Raw genomic sequence first — 20,904 nt, forward strand, 5'->3', positions numbered from 1 at the left:
CATGACACGTTCAGTAAAATGTTAATGGACACCCATGCAAGTTTGCTGCTGCAAGTCAACTAACGTTAGCTAACTAGCTATATGAGCTAGCCATCAAAATTAGCCACGTCGCACAAATATGTCCACTCACTCATTGTTGATATCGTATTTTGAATTGGCATTGAATCACCATTAATTCGTGTAGCTGTCTTTCTATATAATATTAATTGATTATAAATATGTAAGATTAATAACTTGTGTTGATGTCAATATTGCTAAAATGTTAGTTTTTGTAGTCATTAACTAGTTTGCAATATTCTGTACTTTGTCCCTACTATCATTAGAATCATAATGTAATTCAGGTGGTGTAAATCTGACTGTTTTATTTTGCCTATTCCTTTGTAATTCACAAGAAAACATACAAATTCATTAAGGTGGTTGCCAGAAACATTCTGGCAACACCTAGGTTGGTGTAGTCCTAACTCAAATTTTTTTTTTATTATTATAACTTTTGTGTTGAAGCGCAGTTAAATGGAAATGTCTTCCATTGACTAACCCAATGAGGTTGTGTATTATTATTACACACCTCCTTACTAAAGCAATTAGTCTTGGAGACTGGTCCTATTACTGACAAGAACATTATCGTTGATGCTTTTAATAGACAGTTTATTAGAGCAGACAACCTCTTTGAAAAACATTCTACTTCTGCCTCATATGATAATATGAATATTGAATATTTTGGCAGAAAACTTTTTAAGATAGTCAAGATTTCTTCCTAAGACCATTCTCAGAAAATGAAGTGCTGGATGCTTTGATAACTATAAATGCTAGGGAATCGACAGGTCCTGATAAATTAGACCCATACTTGCTGGTCAAGGCAGCACTGTTTATCCTCAGGGGCAATAACACATATTGAATCAAACTTTGTCAGCTGGTATAATTCCAATGATTTGGAAAACTGCATATGTGCACCTCTACATAAAGGTGGCAATACTAGTGTCATGTGCTGCCTCGACATAAAGGTGGAGGCACTAGTGTCATGTGTTGCCTCGACACAAAGGTGGAGACACTAGTGTCATGTGTTGCCTCGACATAAAGGTGGAGACACTAGTGTCATGTGTTGCCTCGACATAAAGGTGGAGGCACTAGTGTCATGTGTTGCCTCGACATAAAGGTGGAGGCACTAGTGTCATGTGTTGCCTCGACATAAAGGTGGAGGCACTAGTGTCATGTGTTGCCTCGACATAAAGGTGGAGGCACTAGTGTCATGTGTTGCCTCGACATAAAGGTGGAGGCACTAGTGTCATGTGTTGCCTCGACATAAAGGTGGAGACACTAGTGTCATGTGTTGCCTCGACATAAAGGTGGAGGCACTAGTGTCATGTGTTGCCTCGACATAAAGGTGGAGACACTAGTGTCATGTGTTGGCTCGACATAAAGGTGGAGGCACTAGTGTCATGTGCTGCCTCTACATAAAGATGGAGATACTATTGTCCTTGATAATTATCCACATATTTCTAAATTGTCTTTTCTTCCTAAGATATTGGAGTCACTAGTAAACATACCGCTGTGTTCATTTTTAACTGAAAATTGTGTATTGAACACATTTCAATTTGGTTTTAGACCAGGGCACAATACTATTACTGCATCCATGTTGTTTGTAGATTATATTGCTAAGGCCTTGGATAGAACTAAGTTGTGTGGCTTTATTTATTGACCTATCCAAGGCATTTGACAATGTTGACCACTCTGTCTAGCTGGAAAACATTTCTTAATTGGGCATGACAAGGAATACTTGTTTATGCTTTCAAAACGATCTTATATATAATGTATTCATTTTTTTTAACTTATTATTTCACGTTTAGACGAAACACAGTAGGTATGTTACAATGCATGGTATACAATCAGGAAGATATTAGGGGGCTCTTAACACCCCCCCCGCCCCCCCACTCACTCAACTGCATAGTATCGTAAAGAGACAATGAAGAAGTCAGTGTAGGCCAAGGGGAAAGTAATAATCTGCAACTCTCTGCCTTTTGTAGTTACGGGGCAACAAGGAGCACAGCTCGTCTGTAATTGCCAAGGCCGTGACAGGTAAGATATCTTGTTATTATAGCCTGCACCGAACTCCATCCTCAATCGGTTTTAAACATGCTAAGAAAGGATTGATCACATTTGATAGCAGGTCCAAGACGGGTCAGCAACCAGAACCCAACATTCCACCCAGAACAGTAAACAATAGTCACCTTAATTGGGGAGGACAGCTCATGAAATGAATAAGAATAATTAAATCATTTGTTCGAATTCATTCCAGCCCTTCTTGTGAACTTTTCATCTCTAATTAAGGTGCCACAGGTGTCCTGTTTGAACAGAGCCTGTAGGTTTGAGGGGCGTCACTTGGAATTCACCGAAAGGTCACTGGGATTTGCTTATGTATTGAAAGATGTGATTGTGAACTGGACATACGCCCCCTAATTGCTCTGTTCTCTGTCTGTGATAGGCCCTTTTAGGTTCATCCTACACTATCTGTGGTACAGGTAAGCTTTTCATGTTACATTAGTTAACAATTTCTTATAAATTATTCCTTAAACACATGGTGTATTTTCTGCTATGTTTTTCACTCTACTAAAACCATTAGGGATGCATCAATAAGAAAATTCTTAGCCAATGCCAATCCTAAATAAGTCTGATAATGACTGGAAATTGTATAAATAATATGATAAATACACATTCCCTTATATACATTATACAAGGCCTGGATATGAATGTAATAAATAATGTAGGCATGGTATTTAAATCTCAAAACCTCTTTAACAAATGCCATTATTGGTCTTTGGATAGGGAGTAATTTGCTAAAGAGTAATTTGCTGCCAAGTAGATAAAATAAATATACCAGCCACACATTTTGGCAGGCAGGCCCTATCACATTTGACCATAAAACAGAAAACAAACGAGTATAACGGTTTGTGATTCAAAAAAAATATTTATAGTAACAAGGAGCGTGGTTTTGCTGGTCAATTGACAAACAATCTGGTAACCAACCTGACTCCACTGTTAGACAACATATCACGGAAATGTTCAGCCGCGCCTGAAAGGAGGTTACCCTGGCAACGGAGACAACAGCACGTGAGTGCATCTGTCTGTTTGCCGCCACTCGCTAGCTAATTTGAATCCGCTAGATCCGACTGTCCTGAGGTAATTTGACGTTGGTGCAACCAGTCGCCGTTAAACTAAAACTAAAATTGAAACCACCATGCTTGTGAACAAAATAATTAAGAATCACTTTCGGGTGAGAAGTAACTTTCGATGGAAATTAATCTTTCAACGATAAAACACGGTTAGACTACTGTGAGGTACAGGACCCGTTTTTGCTACAGGCACCACGCTCACTCTGAATTCGAAGTTGCTCGCGCGGGTATCCTGCATAGAGTGTGCGGGATTCATTGGCTCTGTTTATCAAGTCCCACATGAATACAATAGCACCAGGAGCTCAATAACTCGTATATCGACATATTATCTAAATAAGAAATGGCAATTAATCTTTACAACAAAAAGTTCATGTCCGGATTTTTCTTTTCTTGCTGTGTTGGCTATGGTTTTGGCATGCGGGTCCCGCTGTTTAACGAACACAGCAGAAACGCGAGGAAGCACAATCGGTTTTAAATGTCACGCAAATGTAAAAACTATGAACATTGCTGGCCGATATGTCGGTGTGCTTCTTTATGAACTTTACATAGCATTGTAATATTAATGTTGTATTGGTCCCTGTGTCGTTGGTTGTTTAAGTGGTATAATGGCTGACTGCTTAATCCTGTATTAGCCCTTCTAGCTCCTCTCTGCCCCCTGGCCTGGTCCGATTGGCAAACAAGCAGATCAACTGGCAACTGGTGCTTGCAAGGTACAGTGCACTGGTTTAAACTACATGGCACTGCATCACAAAACACTGCAGCACACTGCTCTGCATCAGGCCACACAACACTGCCATCGCACCACATCACACCACAAGGTGCCTCATCACACCTCACTGCACCACACTGCATCACATTACAGTGTGCTGCATCATACCGCACTGCATCACATCACACTGTACAACACTGGTTAATGCCTTGGTCTCGAAGTGCTGGCTGGGTAAAAGCATGACAGTCACTGCACTTCCCCAGCACGAATGCTAGGGGGTGCCAGAGGCCTTTATGACACAGGACAATCAAAAAACTCCATATATCCATTGTTTATCACCCCATGATTAATACTATAATAACAGTTCATGGAATGGTCTTTGTTTAAAAAATGGTATGTAACTGCACACCTGTCATTTAAATTACAACCCAATATTTTGATTAATGAAATGCTCCATGGCAAGAACAAAACATCTGTTCTAGAAGTCTCTCCCTAACCTGTCACCATCCTTTCTTCCTACTCTCTGTCTCTCTCTCTCTTTGTTTTGTTCCTGTCTGTCTGCCTCTGTTAATTTTGTGTCTGTCTGTCTCCCTGTTTTGTCTCTGGCTGTCTGTTTTGTCTCTGGCTGTCTGTCTCTGCTTGTTTTGTGTCTGTCTGTCTTTGTTTTGTCTCTGTTTGGCTGTTTGTTTTGTTTTTGTCTGTCTTTGTTTTGTCTCTGTCTCTCTGTTTGTTTTACCTCTGTCTGTCTGTTTTTCTTTTTTTCGTCTGTCTGTCTCTCTTTCTCAGTAATGGGAAGCTGCTTGCTGTAGTCCAAGACCTGTGTGTGGAGATCAGGTAGGTGTTTGTGTGTGTGTGTGTGTGTGAGAGTCAGTTGGTCTATGCCTCTGTCCTAAACTCTGCATTTCACTTGTTTAGTTAACTGTGTAAAATATCTGGTTTACTCAGCAATCAGATGGGTGCTGTGTAATGATGACTAAACTTAATTCCTAATAAACAATCAATATTAATTCACCTGACCAATTTTCAGTTTGTTCTGTTAAAGTCTGCTCAATGCTCATGTGTGTGTGTACGTGTGTGTGTACAGGTCTGCAAGAGATGACTTTGGCTCGGTCATTGGAAAATGTCAGGGTAAGAACACTGGCGTATGTTTTATAACTCATAAATCATGTTTGACTGACTGGATAAAACACACACATGCTCGCCTTTTAGTCTGTCTATGGTTGTCATATCTTTCCCTGACTGAATAAGAAATAACCCAAACACACACACCTATAAAGTGTGTGTGTGTGTGTTTATTTTTCTGACCTGGTGTGTGGAGAGTGATTGAGGACAGACAGGTCCAGAGGAAGTTCTGACTGTTCCATTTCCAGTCTCTAATCCGGCCCACAGGGTTGGAAGAGAAATGAACATAGTTCAGTCTAGCTGTTGTACATTAAAACGTGTGTGTTCTGATCGGCTTAACTGGTGGCTTTCCCATAAACGCCAGTGTGACGGTAGCAGCCTGTTGTCAGCTTAGTCCACTGACTTCCATTAAAACAGACAAAAAAGAGAAGGCTTGGAGTGAAGATTGTATTTGTGTGTGTGTGTGTGTGTGTGTATGGGTGTCAGATGATTTGAGTGTGTGTGTCTCTGATGGTTTGAGTGTGTGTGTCTCTGATGGTTTGTGTGTGTGTCTCTGATGGTTTGTGTGTGTGTCTCTGATGGTTTGAGTGTGTGTCTCTGATGGTTTGAGTGTGTGTCTCTGATGGTTTGAGTGTGTGTCTCTGATGGTTTGTGTGTGTGTCTCTGATGGTTTGTGTGTGTGTCTCTGATGGTTTGTGTGTGTGTCTCTGATGGTTTCTGTGTGTGTCTCTGATGGTTTGTGTGTGTGTCTCTGATGGTTTGTGTGTGTGTCTCTGATGGTTTGAGTGTGCATCCTGTAGGTTAAGGGTTTTCAACTCTGACCATATGAAGTCTGCAAACCGGCTGGTTTTCTGTTTTAGGTTATAATGAATTGTTCCCTCCTGGTGTCCTGTGTCTAAATCTCTCCCTGATTATAGATCTACCTACTTAATTAGCTGGTTATAACACACACACACATGCACACACACACACACACACACAACCTGAAGACAGTAGAATAAACAGACATGGTCAATAACTATTGCTGAGTGAATTCTCATACACTATAACTCCTTCAGATATTAAAGTGACTCATCTCTCTCTCTCTCTCTGTCTCTCTCTCTCTCTCTGTCTCTCTCTCTGTCTCTCTCTCTCTCTGTCTCTCTCTCTGTCTCTTTGTCTGTCTCTTCCCTCCCTCTCTGTGGGTCATACAATTAGCTGTAGTATAATAAGAGTTTATAGTGTGTGTCGAGGGATTGCCCCTAGGTCCGTGTAAACTCCAGCCACTCTCTTCTTTCATTTATTTTCATTTAATCTTCTTTCATTTCAGTTTTACTTCATTTCATTTCACGGAGAAGTGTTTTATGGATTTCAGTATGATCCAGCAGCTATAATGAAATTCAGTTTCTAATGGGTATTGTGTGTGTGTGTGTGTGTGTGTGTGTGTGTGTGTGTGCGTGTGCGTGTGCGTGTGCGTGTGCGTGTGCGTGTGCGTGTGCGTGTGCGTGTGCGTGTGCGTGTGCGTGCGCGCGCGCGCGCGTGCGCGTGCGCGTGCGCGTGTGCGTGTGCGTGCGTGCGTGTGGGTGTGTGTGTGTGTGTGTGTGTGTCGATACATATGTCTTTGTAAAAGTACACCCCCTTCACTTTGTGTCGTCTTCACTTCAGCACTATTGACAGATAAAGGTGACAGAATTTAACAAATGTCAATGGAACATTATACTTTGCAATCATTTATTCATCAAACATCTACAGAAATGCAATTTTATATTGGAGAAAAATTAAGACCCCCCCTCCTCCAATAGCAGGTTGTGTCCCCTTTTCTGAAATACCTGATGTATCTAACTGTGTATTACTCTCATACATCGATTGGGACGAACTTTGGCCCCTCTGCTTTACAACACTGGATTAAATTGGTTTATAATGCAGTGCTTTGAGAATTATTCAGACATTTTATTTTGTAACTCTGAAACTCAATCTGTTATCTTGAGGTGAAATTGGTTTTATGTTCGTAATCATTTGTAAAATATATTTTTTTAATATGTTGCTGGCATTCGTCTCTGCTGTGAAACCTCCCAGTTTGCACGGATGAAGGATATGACCCTAATGAGGACATTACGTTACTTCTTTTGCCTCCACCTGTAAACCATTGAAGTAGCTGTCACATTTTCTGCATTAACTCCCACCATAGAAGGATCATTGGTCAGGCCGTTAATCTGAATAACAATAAAGACCAAAGAGCCTTTTACCCAACTTATAGATGAAGTAATGTGATGTGTCCGGGTTTGTCCGGTGCCTCTATGTTTAAGGTTTGATGGTTTTCTGCATAGTTGCACCCCGCCGAGCAATGTGGCTTTGTGTGTGTGTGTTCAAGACAGTAATAGCCAATTTTCTACCCCAGAAAGCCATCTATGTGGAAATGAAACAAATAAAAGTCATGATGGTTAGGGAGGGAATGAGAGAGAGAGAGAAAGAGAAGAATTGAGAGGGAAAGAGAGTGTGAAGCAAGAGGCTGAGACTGGCGGTCATGTTCCCTTAATGCTCAGTTGTTTTCTTCTACTCCTGCGTGGCTTTGAGGTGCTGTTAAATTGCCTCCTTCCTGGGGCGTTCCTTGATAGTTGGACCTAAACATTTGGCCACTATTATTTTTCTCTGTGGGTGTCATCTCTCTTCCTAACTCTTTCTCCCTCCCACACCCCATTTCAATTTTAAAGGGGCTTTATTGGCATGAGAAATGGATGTTTACATTGCCCAAGTGGGGGAAAGAACACAATAAACAAAATGGCCATAATGGACCATTATCAGTAAACATTAAGTCCTATATATACCTGTCAGACACCCATCAGGTTGCATTCCAACACTGCCAGGACCAACAGGGTTTGCCCTTGTCCCGCCCCTGACCTCACTAGCAGTTACCATCTGATCCTATGTTCCTGAGGGGGCTGGACACAAAGGGGCAGTCTTCTGAGGCAGGAATTTGGAAAAATTTCTTGATTAGTGCTTTGATTGGTCTAAATGCTTGATTAGTTGTTGGTTCTGCCAATGATGACTTCTCGGTCAGATCGAATGGTCATGAGTGGAGAGATGCCAGCTGTGCAACACATACACGGTAAACGCTGGCCTTGCTTTAAATTAGAGTAAAGACATGAACATTTGAGGCGATTATTTTATAAACACTTCCTTGTGTTCTCTTGGTTTTCAAATAGTAGTTCTTATGTCAGCCTAAATAATGTTGCATTTTTGTTGTCTGAATTTTGTGTGGAACGTAAGGCAACTGCAGACTAGTGAGTGTAATGTTGTTAGATCCCTAAAATCGTTAATTCTGTTCCTATGCCAGGTATTAAACCTAATAGTTCCTACTCTAGGTCATTGCTGTAGACAATAGTGTTCTTAGTCAACTTGTTAAAAAAGAAAAATTACAAGAAATGTGGCCGCAGTAGGCCTCATGATTTTTTTTTCTTCTCTGATTTGCCTACTGGAAAATAATAAGCCACTGAAAATATTATAGGATGAATGATGACAGGAATTGGCCACATTTCATGAAGCATAATGCATTTATTCTGAGTCTCCACATGCTTGCTGGCTGCATACATCTTCTGTTCCACCTGATTGACAAGATGCAGTCCAAATGGGTTTGGACTATTTTAGGAAGCTTTCTGAATGGGCATACTGTGCTGCAGAGAGAACGAGCCAACTCATTCATCTGAAAGGACCCATCAGTCAAAGTCACCTGCATTGCATATCACTCTGACACAGGTGCTAAGCACAATCCCAATCGCCCTTAAAGAAAACATTCTATACCTTAGCATCCGTTCTGTGGGGTATGAGGGAGCAATTGAGATTTACCAGCTCGCTTCGGCACCGAACAGCAGATTTTATTTTTTTATTTTTTGTTTTACGCTAGCTGTCAGATGTTTTAACATTGCTAATATTACACCTGATACAGGTTTGAATTTGGAATTATTTAGCTTTTTCCTGAAACACCCTTTGAGAGTTTATATCTCACTCCCATAAATAATCTCAGAGATTTGGTTTATATCCCACATTCCCTGAAATAACCTCAGAGATTTGGTTTATATCCCACACTCCCTGAAATAACCTCAGAGATTTGGTTTATATCCCACACTCCCTGAAATAACCTCAGAGATTTGGTTTATATCCCACACTCCCTGAAATAACCTCAGAGATTTGGTTTATATCCCACACTCCCTGAAATAACCTCAGAGATTTGGTTTACATCCCACACTCCCTGAAATAACCTCAGAGATTTGGTTTATATCCCACACTCCCTGAAATAACCTTATGGAGTTGGTTTGTAGCCATGGGATCACACATTATTGATGGAATTATGACACATATTTTACCTTGTCAGCTCAAGATCGATCCAGCAACCTTTCGGTTTGGCAATATTTGACCATTCTTTACGAAACCGTTCAGTCTCTGTCAGGTTCCTCTGGTGATTGTCGATGGGTAGTGCTCTTCAAGTCATGCCACAAATGTTTGATTAGATTCAGATCACAGCTTTCACTGAGCCTCTCAAAGAGGTTAGTCTAGATGGATTCTCTGGGACAATTTCAAGCTTTTTGTGTGTAAAAGACTATTTAGATGCAACAATATTTAATGGTATCTAACCTTTGTGACTGTGTTAGTTTAAATGGTCTTCTACACACCAATTTTTCATAGGGTTAAAAAATGTCTCTGCTTGGCGTTAATAATTGTCCGCTTGTCCGGCTCCAGTAAAAAATAAAATTATATATATATATATATATATATATATATATATATATATATTACTGGGATTTCATGGACTGAACAAATTAATCTGGAAGATGCTGGCTGTTAATGTCTGTTAGTTGTCATCTGTTTGTGTCTGCGTTCTAAAATGTTGTATTCCCATTAATGACATCTGATTTTACAAGGTCTTGTTTGTGTTTTGGTAGATGATGTCACCATGGTCTAAGGAGCAGCCGTTTAGTTGCTAAGATAAAACATTTATTTTATAATATTTCTCCGCCATTTAATTAGAAAAGAGCTGTTCTATTGCCTTAATTTATTTTTATTTCTGTCTGCTCACCCCAGACTTTCAGCTTTCAGTTTACTCAGTATTAATTGTCTTCAGACTGTTCTAGAAGCAGTATTGTTTTTTATTCATTATTATAAGTTAAGTAATTTTTCCCTTTAGGTATTTATGATTGCTGTTCCACTGTCCGATATACATGCACACATGCACACGCGTGCGTGCACAGATATCATATCCATTTCCCTGTCTTTCAATAGAGGACACATGGTGGCTTGTGACTTGGCCTAATTTATCTTCATCCCCTGAGGGTGTCGTGTGTGTGTGTGTGTGTGTGTGTGTGTGTAATAATGAGCCTGGGTATGTTTAACTGTGTGTGTGTGTGTGTGTGTGTGTGTAATAATGAGCCTGGGTATGTTTAACTGTGTGTGTGTGTGTGTGTAATAATGAGCCTGGGTATGTTTAACTGTGTGTGTGTGTGTGTGTAATAATGAGCCTGGGTATGTTTAACTGTGTGTGTGTGTGTGTGTAATAATGAGCCTGGGTATGTTTAACTGTGTGTGTGTGTGTGTGTGTGTGTAATAATGAGCGTGGATATGTTTAACTGTGTGTGTGTGTGTAATAATGAGCCTGGATATGTTTAACTGTGTGTGTGTGTGTGTGTGTGTGTGTGTAACAATGAGCGTGGATATGTTTAACTGTGTGTGTGTGTGTAATAATGAGCGTGGATATGTTTAACTGTGTGTGTGGGTGTGTGTAATAATGAGCGTGGATATGTTTAACTGTGTGTGTGTGTGTGTAATAATGAGCGTGGATATGTTTAACTGTGTGTGTGTGTGTGTGTGTGTAATAATGAGTGTGGATATGTTAAACTGTGTGTGTGTGTGTGTGTGTAATAATGAGCGTGGATATGTTTAACTGTGTGTGTGTGTGTAATAATGAGCCTGGATATGTTTAACTGTGTGTGTGTGTGTGTGTGTGTGTGTGTAATAATGAGCGTGGATATGTTTAACTGTGTGTGTGTGTGTGTAATAATGAGTGTGGATATGTTAAACTGTGTGTGTGTGTGTGTGTGTGTGTGTGTGTGTGTGTGTGTGCTAATGAGTGTGGATATGTTTAACTGTGTGTGTGTGTGTGTGTAATAATGAGCGTGGATATGTTTAACTGTGTGTGTGTGTGTGTGTAATAATGAGTGTGGATATGTTAAACTGTGTGTGTGTGTGTGCTAATGAGTGTGGATATGTTTAACTGTGTGTGTGTGTGTGTGCTAATGAGTGTGGATATGTTTAACTGTGTGTGTGTGTGTAATAATGAGCCTGGATATGTTTAACTGTGTGTGTGTGTGTGTGTGTGTGTGTGTGTGTGTGTGTGTGTGTGTAATAATGAGTATGGATATTTTTAACTGTGTGTGTGTGTTCGCTGAAGCATGCACGTTTGTATCTAAATGTGTGTGTGTGTTCCAGTGCCCAAGGACCCCAGTCCCCAGTGGCGTCGGGTGGCTTGGTCACATGACTGCACCCTGCTGGCGTTCGCCGACAGTACCGGCACGGTTCGTGTCTTCGACCTTATGGGCAGCGAACTGTTCATCATCCCCCCGGTAACTAACCACACCCACACACAACATTACACACACACACAACATTACACACACACACACACAGCATTACACACCTAAACACATAAAGACACACACACACACACACAGCATTACACACCTAAACACATAAAGACACACACACACACACAACCTTACACACCTAAACACATAAAGACACAAACACACACACACAGCATTACACACCTAAACACATAAAGACACAAACACACACACAGCATTACACACCTAAACACATAAAGACACACACAGAACATTACACACCTAAACACATAAAGACACAAACACACACAACATTACACACCTAAACACATAAAGACACAAACACACACAACATTACACACCTAAACACATAAAGACACAATTTCCCGTTAATGGGGAAACTGAGGAAGCTTGTTAGTGAAATTAAATCTTATTGAAATTCAGAGCGATTGTGTTCACCATTTTCCTGTTTCCACACTTTATTAGTATACGATATTTCCACACTGTAATGCGAGCTACCATGGACCTGTTATCAGGCCTACCATGGACCTGTTATCCGGCCTACCATGGACCTGTTATCAGGCCTACCATGGACCTGTTATCAGGCCTACCATGGACCTGTTATCAGGCCTACCATGGACCTGTTATCAGGCCTACCATGGACCTGTTATCAGGCCTACCATGGACTCTCCCTGGGCAACATACCTGTCCCAATCAAACAACCCCTCCCTGGGCTCTCTGTCACCATGTCATGTGACCGCATTACCTATTTGATCTATGACAATAACATGGTGGCTTTGGATAACAGTCACTGAGTTCTGTATAGCCTGTCTACTGAAGGGATTCCCATTTCTTGCTAGTTTGCTCCTGCTCAGGGCCTTCATGCACTGGTAGATTTCCCTAGAGGCTCCTATATGCCTTCTAGCTAGTTATAGGCTACTGTAGCCACCAAAAAGCGATGTGGGATCTGGGGGAAAGTAGCCCATCCAAATGACATCCTTGTTGTGTACTAACTAGGTTGTGTTTGTTTTTTTGCCTCCAGCCTTATGGGAGTTCACTGTTTCATTTTAAATGACTCCATATTATAGACAAACTGACAAAATATGTGTGGGAATGTCAACCGAAGCAGGTTGTGATGATCATGAATCGGTTGAAATAGGACAAGCTCACTGATGTTGTTTTGTTGGCTGGTTCCGCTCTGTTTAGACAGTCATTTTATAAACTAGTTAATAGTTACCTAGTTATGTTAATTACGTGTAACAGTAGCATGAATTGGGGCATGCTTTGCCAGTATTGCTTGTTTAGCTGGTTTATGGTGCTGCGCCATGTTGAGTTTTTTTTTTTCTCTTTCCACTTTCGGTGCTGAACGGGTTTCTCGGATCTGGACCTGTACAGGTATGTTTCTCGTGTTTTTCAGTCTTGCTTTTGGAACGGATCTCCTTGTCATCAGGTCAATTCCAAACAGGTCCTCCCCCCTCATTTGTATCCCTTTGTATCGGCTCAGGAAGACTTGAGTAGTTAACCTGTAGTTAACTCCCCCAGTCTTAGGACAGATGCCACTGAATCTTCAGTGACCACATTCCACACATCCTCCAACACACACACACAGACCACAGACACACACTGTATTTGTGTGTTTCTGACTCTAGGCTCCAGAGAGGGGGTCAGTCAGGCGATGCAGCCCAAGCGTGGAGCACATTTTCTGGCTGCTTGAAGCCCTAAGCCCCCCTGCTCCTCTGGAGGGTTAATCCTTTTCAAAAGTCCAAAATTTTCTCTCTCTCTCTCTCTCTCCCTCCCTCTCTCTCTGTCTTTCTCTGACTCACTATTTGTCTCTCTCTATCACATCACTCTTTCCCCTTAAGTCATAACTGTCTGTATAATTTAAGATTCAAGTCCTTCAGCTTTTCTTTACACTCTCCTTCTCTCTCCCTCTCTCCTCTCATGCACTTCCTGTCCTTTCACATTATGATCCCCTCTCCATCTTCCTCTCTCCCCTCTCCATATTGCTCTCTCCCCTCTCCATCTTCCTCTCTCCCCTCTCCATCTTCCTCTCTCCCCTCTCCATCTTCCTCTCTCCCCTCTCCATCTTCCTCTCTCCCCTCTCCATCTTCCTCTCTCCCCTCTCCATCTTCCTCTCTCCCCTCTCCATCTTCCTCTCTCCCCTCTCCATCTTCCTCTCTCCCCTCTCCATCTTCCTCTCTCCCCTCTCCATCTTCCTCTCTCCCCTCTCCATCTTCCTCTCTCCCCTCTCCATCTTCCTCTCTCCCCTCTCCATCTTCCTCTCTCCCCTCTCCATCTTCCTCTCTCCCCTCTCCATCTCTGTCCGGCTGTCAGGGATAGTAACTCTGGTCACACATCTCTCTGTCACATTCTGCTATTGTCTGAAGACATCTTCAATTCTTAATCTCTCTCCTCCTCCCTCTCTGTCTCTTAGTCTCTCTTACACACTCTCAATTCAATTCAATGGGGCTTATTGGATTGTCTGGGAAATAAGAAAACTTTTGTTGTACAAAAGTAAAAAGAAAATACATTCCAAAAGTTATATTATTAGCTTTATCCATTACAGCATTATAACAACTACGAGCTAAAGTATTTTTAATATGGATGAAAGGTAAATTATAAGTGATATATTGGTTATACACTACCAATCAAATGTTTGGGCACAAGTGTGTCCAAACATCTGACTTCTGCTGTATATACAACATTGTGTTCTGCTGTTAGTCATTGGCTGAAGGCAATGGGTCACAAATCTTCCTGCTGTGAGAGAGCTGATTGGTGACCCAATGGGCTCGGAGTACAACATTTTTACTTTTCTCAACTTTTGTCTCTGAACTGGGTCGGGTTTGGCATAATTTCAATGGGTCTTGGGTCTGTGCAATTATAATGTATTTTCTGACTGGACCTGCCTTTTGTTAATTATGTGTTCGAGGTAATCAGAGAAATGTGTGGAGAAAGGCGTTGGAATATTCTTATCAAATAGTAGAACTGACTGCATTTAAACACTGTTTACTCTTATTAAAATTGTTTCAGAAATACAAGAAATGTTCTCTATCCTCTTCAGATTTTCTGACAAGCAATTACATAGATGTGGTAATTTTCACATTTCCATACTTCCCTATACAATGTTTCCAAAGGCCTTACTTCATGTCACTAAACATTACATTAATGTAAACGGAAAAATAACGAAATAAGAATATTTTCAGCATGTGCAACTGTTTTCACACCAAACCCACTTTGGATGTTTATGGAATTGTGTTTTCTCATCTGGTCATAATATCTAGTTTCAATTAAGTTGTAATAAAGCTCAAGATAGGACCTGGAGTTTGTATTGATGAGAGTAGAGGTTTTCCTCTGGGGAAGATATCCAAATAGCTTTTTGGCATGGATGTGCTGTCTAATTGCATATTTAGAGCCTTGGTGACCTCAAGATTCAACCAACTTCTGCAATTCTCCACTACCTCCTACCAATCCCCTCTACTCCCCACCACCTCCTACTACTCCCCACTACCTCCTACCACTCCCCTCTACTCCCCACCACCTCCTACTACTCCCCTCTACTCCCCACCACCTCCTACTACTCCCCTCCCCACCACCTCCTACTACTCCCCTCCCCACCACCTCCTACTACTCCCCTCTACTCCCCACCACCTCCTACCAATCCCCTCTACTCCCCACCACCTCCTACTACTCCCCTCTACTCCCCACTACCTCCTACTACTCCCCTCTACTCCCCACCACCTCCTACTACTCCCCTCCTCACCACCTCCTACTACTCCCCTCCCCACCACCTCCTACTACTCCCCTCTACTCCCCACCACCTCCTACCAATCCCCTCTACTCCCCACCACCTCCTACTACTCCCCTCTACTCCCCACTACCTCCTACTACTCCCCTCTACTCCCCACCACCTCCTACTACTCCCCTCTACTCCCCACCACCTCCTACCAATCCCCTCTACTCCCCACCACCTCCTACTACTCCCCACCACCTCCTACTACTCCCCTCTACTCCCCACTACCTCCTACTACTCCCCTCTACTCCCCACCACCTCCTACTACTCCCCTCCTCACCACCTCCTACTACTCCCCTCCCCACCACCTCCTACTACTCCCCTCTACTCCCCACCACCTCCTACCAATCCCCTCTACTCCCCACCACCTCCTACTACTCCCCTCTACTCCCCACTACCTCCTACTACTCCCCTCTACTCCCCACCACCTCCTACTACTCCCCTCTACTCCCCACCACCTCCTACTAATCCCCTATACACCCCACCACCTCCTACTAATCCCGTCTACTCCCCACCACCTCCTACTACTCCCCTCTACTCCCCACCACCTCCTACTACTCCCCTCTACTCCCCACCACCTCCTACTACTCCCCTCTACTCCCCACCACCTCCTACTACTCCCCTCTACTCCCCACCACCTCGTACTACTCCCCTCTACTCCCCACCACCTCCTACTACTCCCCTCTACTCCCCACTACCTCCTACTACTCCCCTCTACTCCCCACCACCTCCTACTACTCCCCTCTACTCCCCACCACCTCCTACTACTCCCCTGTACACCCCACCACCTCCTACTACTCCCCTCTACTCCCCACCACCTCCTACTACTCCCCTCTACTCCCCACCACCTCCTACTACTCCCCTCTACACCCCACCACCTCCTACTACTCCCCTCTACACCCCACCACCTCCTACTACTCCCCTCTACACCCCACCACCTCCTACTACTCCCCTCTACTCCCCACCACCTCCCACTACTCCCCTCTACTCCCCACTACCTCCTACTACTCCCCTCTACTCCCCACTACCTCCTACTACTCCCCTCTACACCCCACTATTGGCCTTGTGCAACGTCCTTCTCCTCGAGTCACATTAAACAGCGTTGCTGCTGTTGTGTCCTGACGGTGTTGTTTTAATGTTTCCCTCCAGGTGGCCCGTTTCCCGGGCGACTTCAGCTATGCGGCAGCCGGCCTGATCTTTCTGGAATACACGGTCAGTGCTCAGTGGTCCGCAGAGCTGCTCGTCATCACATACGGGGGTGGGCTCAAGAGCTACCTGGTCAGGTATTGGTCCCTGTCTTGACTTTCAAACCTCTACTTAGGAGTTTACTGTTTCTATGTGTGTGAATATGTACTGTGTGTGTGTGCGTCCCATTTGGCCAATGTGTATATTTGTATTATGTAAGTGTGTAGGGTGGTATGGTAAGCGTGTCATAAGGTGTGTATACATGTGCATAGGTGTGTGTGTGTGTGTGTGTGTGTGTGTGTGTCTTTGAGTGTGTGTGGGTGTATATTAGGATTACACAATGAATCGAATTATGATCAAAAATGCCATTTTGAAATGTGCAATATCCAAATCGCCATCTTGCGTGATTTGTAGCTCCAAATAAAGGTGAATGATATGCGCAACAATACACTGGAGGCAACGGCATGCATCGTACGTCCGTAATAGTTTTTATTGTGGGGGCTGTAGGTATTTTTATACATTCCTTAAATTCTTGGAGTCATTTTGTTAAAATACTTGATGGTTTTTGCCGGACCGCGTAAGCATAGCCAATGTCTCTTACTGACTGACTGACTGACTGACTGAGTGCCTGACTAACTACCCCATGTTAAATAACGTAGTGGTCAGAGAAGCGGACTTGTGAACTATAGGTCCCGAGTTCGTATATCCTCGTAGGCAATGCGAAATATGCATTGTGAATTTTTCCATATTGGTGAAAACTTTGCAGGCTAAAACCGAAACCTGAAACTATATTATATTGCGACCGTTGCTGGCATGGAATAGTTCATCTTCAGTCTCGCTAGAAATTGCTCAATTCTTATGATTATTCCTGGGAGGTTAGTAGATACTAGTAAGCCTATACTGACACCCAGCAACTTTACAGCTCGGTGCTGTAGTGGTTAACGACTCAGCCTTTCACGTGGGCGACCTGATTTCTAATCTCGAGGTGGCAACATTTTCTATTGCGGGCCGGCTGAACTAGGCTGGCCTGGTTTCTTGTTCAATATTAGTTTGACCTAACACTGCAAATGCAAGCGAAGACGTCTGCTTCCAGTTAGTGAGTGACACCAAGATATATTGTCCCACATACACAACAGCATGCTTATTAAAAGTTTCGGCTTTAATGTCGGTGATTACAAACACACTTAATATGGGAGAAAATATACCTCAAGGGTTGAGAAATGTTGCCTAACCAGCTATGGCAACGGCACAAGTATAGCAAATGCCGAAAACACCATTGCATGAAATTAGTTTGCACCTTGAAATTGTTAATAAGGGTAAAATTGAAACACTGAATTTTAACTTGATTTTTATTCAGTCTACATGATGTGCTATTAAACTATGATCTCTGTTTTAAATTGAGATTATCTATGCTGAATGTTTGAAAATCACAAATCATAAACGCAATGTAAAATATTTGTCAAATAAACCATGATTCAATTTTTTATCCAAATCGCGCAGCCCTAGTGCGTAATCTATTTCTGCCCTCAGGATAGATTAGGGTTTGGTGTAGATTAACAATAGGCATTTTGGGTTACGGTTAGCTTTTGGAGTGTTTTTAATGGGTTTACATTTTTTGTCCTGTAAAAGTAGAAATTGTTATTCTGTGTGTGTAGCTTGTGTGTTTGTGTGGGAGTTTGTCCACGTCTCTTGGCTGATGAGAAGTTAGATGGGCAGCATCTCAAACAGGGATTGATATCTGTAATGAGTCTCCACCCACACAGGTCTGCCAGGGAGATTCACACTATTTATATCTTTGGCGTTATTTCCAAGTTTTCCAAAATCAATTACTCAACTATTCTGGTCCTTTGCCAAACGCTTCGATTCCCAGAGTAGTGATGTGTCCTCAATGGGCGCACTTCTTCCTGTGGTGCCCCACTATGTAACTAGGGTGCACAAAGGGTAATGTGCCATTTATCAGCTAAAGTATCCAAGGATTTATTCCCAAGTGTTTCCAAATTAATTCCATTTAAATACCCTGGATTGTGGCCAAACATTAGTCTGAAAGACGTGGTGTGTTCCAGGGGAAGTTCATTTGTTTTAAATGCTTATAAGGCATATGCATTTTAACAAGCATGCAGCCTTGCAGAGAGACCGGCTGATTTCTGTATGGACAATTATTTCAAGGCTGATGAAAGACTTTGTGTGCCTGCTACGGAGCATAAACTGTGTGAGAAATAATGTAAAAAGCGGCCTTAAGTTGAGTTTGAGTTTAAAGACAGTGGAAGCTGCCTCAACAGTCTCCATGGTTGGCTACTGATCTGCTATCATGTTGAAAAAGCTACTTACTAACGCACACACACCCCCTCTCATAATTACAGAACTCAAAGCCATCTGTAAACTTCAATGCTCTCGCTGGGAAATGAGCAAATAAACAAAAAGTAAAGGAATTAATCTGTTTAGTTGGAGTTGTTTGCCGGCAGGATGTGAACAAGTTTTGATTTAAAGTTGTGAAATTGTGGGCGTGTGATGATGAGATGTTATCCTGAGGAGCCTTTTTGTTCAATTCAGTAGAGTGTGGTTAGAGTGTGGTTAGAGTGTGGTTAGAGTGTGGTTAGAGTGTGGTTAGAGTGTGGTTGGAGTGTGGTTGGAGTGTGGTTGGAGTGTGGTTGGAGTTTGGTTGGAGTGTGGTTGGGGCTTGGTTGGGGCCTGGTTGGAGCGTGGTTGGGGCCTGGTTGGGGCCTGGTTGGGGCCTGGTTGGAGCGTGGTTGGGGCCTGGTTGGAGCGTGGTTGGAGTGTGGTTGGGGCCTGGTTGGAGTTGCCGGTTCACTCAGGATGTGGAATCTGTCCTGGATTCTAACACATTAAGGATTTTAAAGGACTTCAATAATTTGTTACATATTTATATGGACTACTTTTTTGGTAATAATATGCAAATGTATTCATATATATTAATTAGTTAATCATAATTTTTACCATGTGGGTAAGAATTAGATAATCATATTGATCAATATGGAAATAATTAGATTACAGTATGTTACGTATTTGTCATTTAAATTGATTTAAAATTAATGGGATTTATTTAAATATTTCTATTTAATAATAAGTGTTTTGTGTGTGTGTGTTTGTCTCTTCTAAGTGTGGGGACCAATCAGAGCTACCAGGAGAACCACAGCTTCAGTTTCACTTGTCACTACTCCCACGGCATCACCGCAGCCTTATACCACCCTGGTCATCGGTACGTCACCACGCACAATGCACAATATATTTATTAGTCCTGGTAGTGGTTTAAACTGTCTTTACATCAATATATATATTAGTCCTGGTAGTAGTGTAAACTTTCTTTACATCAATATATATATTAGTCCTGGTAGTAGTGTTAACTGTCTTTACATCAATATATATATTAGTCCTGTTAGTGGTGTTAACTGTCTTTACGTCAATATATGTATTAGTCCTGGTAGTTGTGTTTAACTGTCTTTACATCAATATATATATGTTAGTCCTGGTAGTTGTGTTAACTGCCTTTACATCAATATATATATTAGTCCTGGTAGTTGTGTTAACTGTCTTTACATCAATATATATATTAGTCCTGGTAGTGGTGTTAGCTGTCTTTACATCAGTATACACTCACCTAAAGGATTATTAGGAACACCTGTTCAATTTCTCATTAATGCAATTATCTAATCAACCCATCACATGGCAGTTGCTTCAATGCATTTAGGTGTGTGGTCCTGGTCAAGACAAACTCCTGAACTCCAAACTGAATGTCAGAATGGGAAAGAAAGGTGATTTAAGCAATTTTGAGCGTGGCATGGTTGTTGGTGCCAGACGGGCCGGTCTGAGTATTTCACAATCTGCTCAGTTACTGGGATTTTCAAGTACAACCATTTCTAGGGTTTACAAAGAATGGTGTGAAAAGGGAAAAACATCCAGTATGCGGCAGTCCTGTGGGCGAAAATGCCTTGTTGATGCTAGAGGTCAGAGGAGAATGGGCCGAATGATTCAAGCTGATAAAAGAGCAACTTTGACTGAAATAACCACTCGTTACAACCGAGGTATGCAGCAAAGCATTTGTGAAGCCACAACACGCACAACCTTGAGGCAGATGGGCTAGAACAGCAGAAGACCCCACCGGGTACCACTCATCTCCACTACAAATAGGAAAAAGAGGCTACAATTTGCATGAGCTCACCAAAATTGGACAGTTGAAGACTGGAAGAATGTTGCCTGGTCTGATGAGTCTCGATTTCTGTTGAGACATTCAGATGGTAGATTCAGAATTTGGCGTAAACAGAATGAGAACATGGATCCATCATGTCTTGTTACCACTGTGCAGGCTGGTGGTGGTGGTGTAAT

The 20,904-nt window shown here is 42.2% G+C and overlaps 1 protein-coding gene across 2 annotated transcripts in view; it reads left to right on the forward strand.

Annotated features, from left to right (window-relative positions):
• The window catches only part of nbas (NBAS subunit of NRZ tethering complex), a 145,435-nt gene that overhangs the window by 157 nt on the left and 124,374 nt on the right, over positions 1 to 20,904 (forward strand). For both annotated transcript variants that reach the window (XM_034287943.1, XM_034287944.1), the window contains exons 2-9: positions 2,022 to 2,073; positions 2,480 to 2,516; positions 3,800 to 3,877; positions 4,663 to 4,710; positions 4,961 to 5,004; positions 11,455 to 11,588; positions 16,528 to 16,661; positions 19,682 to 19,780. In XM_034287943.1, the coding sequence (XP_034143834.1) occupies positions 2,022 to 2,073; positions 2,480 to 2,516; positions 3,800 to 3,877; positions 4,663 to 4,710; positions 4,961 to 5,004; positions 11,455 to 11,588; positions 16,528 to 16,661; positions 19,682 to 19,780 (626 nt within the window). The remainder of the gene's footprint in view (positions 1 to 2,021; positions 2,074 to 2,479; positions 2,517 to 3,799; positions 3,878 to 4,662; positions 4,711 to 4,960; positions 5,005 to 11,454; positions 11,589 to 16,527; positions 16,662 to 19,681; positions 19,781 to 20,904) is intronic.

The sequence above is a fragment of the Esox lucius genome, chromosome 18 (genome assembly GCF_011004845.1).
Source record: "Esox lucius isolate fEsoLuc1 chromosome 18, fEsoLuc1.pri, whole genome shotgun sequence".
Classification (NCBI taxonomy): Eukaryota; Metazoa; Chordata; class Actinopteri; order Esociformes; family Esocidae; genus Esox; species Esox lucius.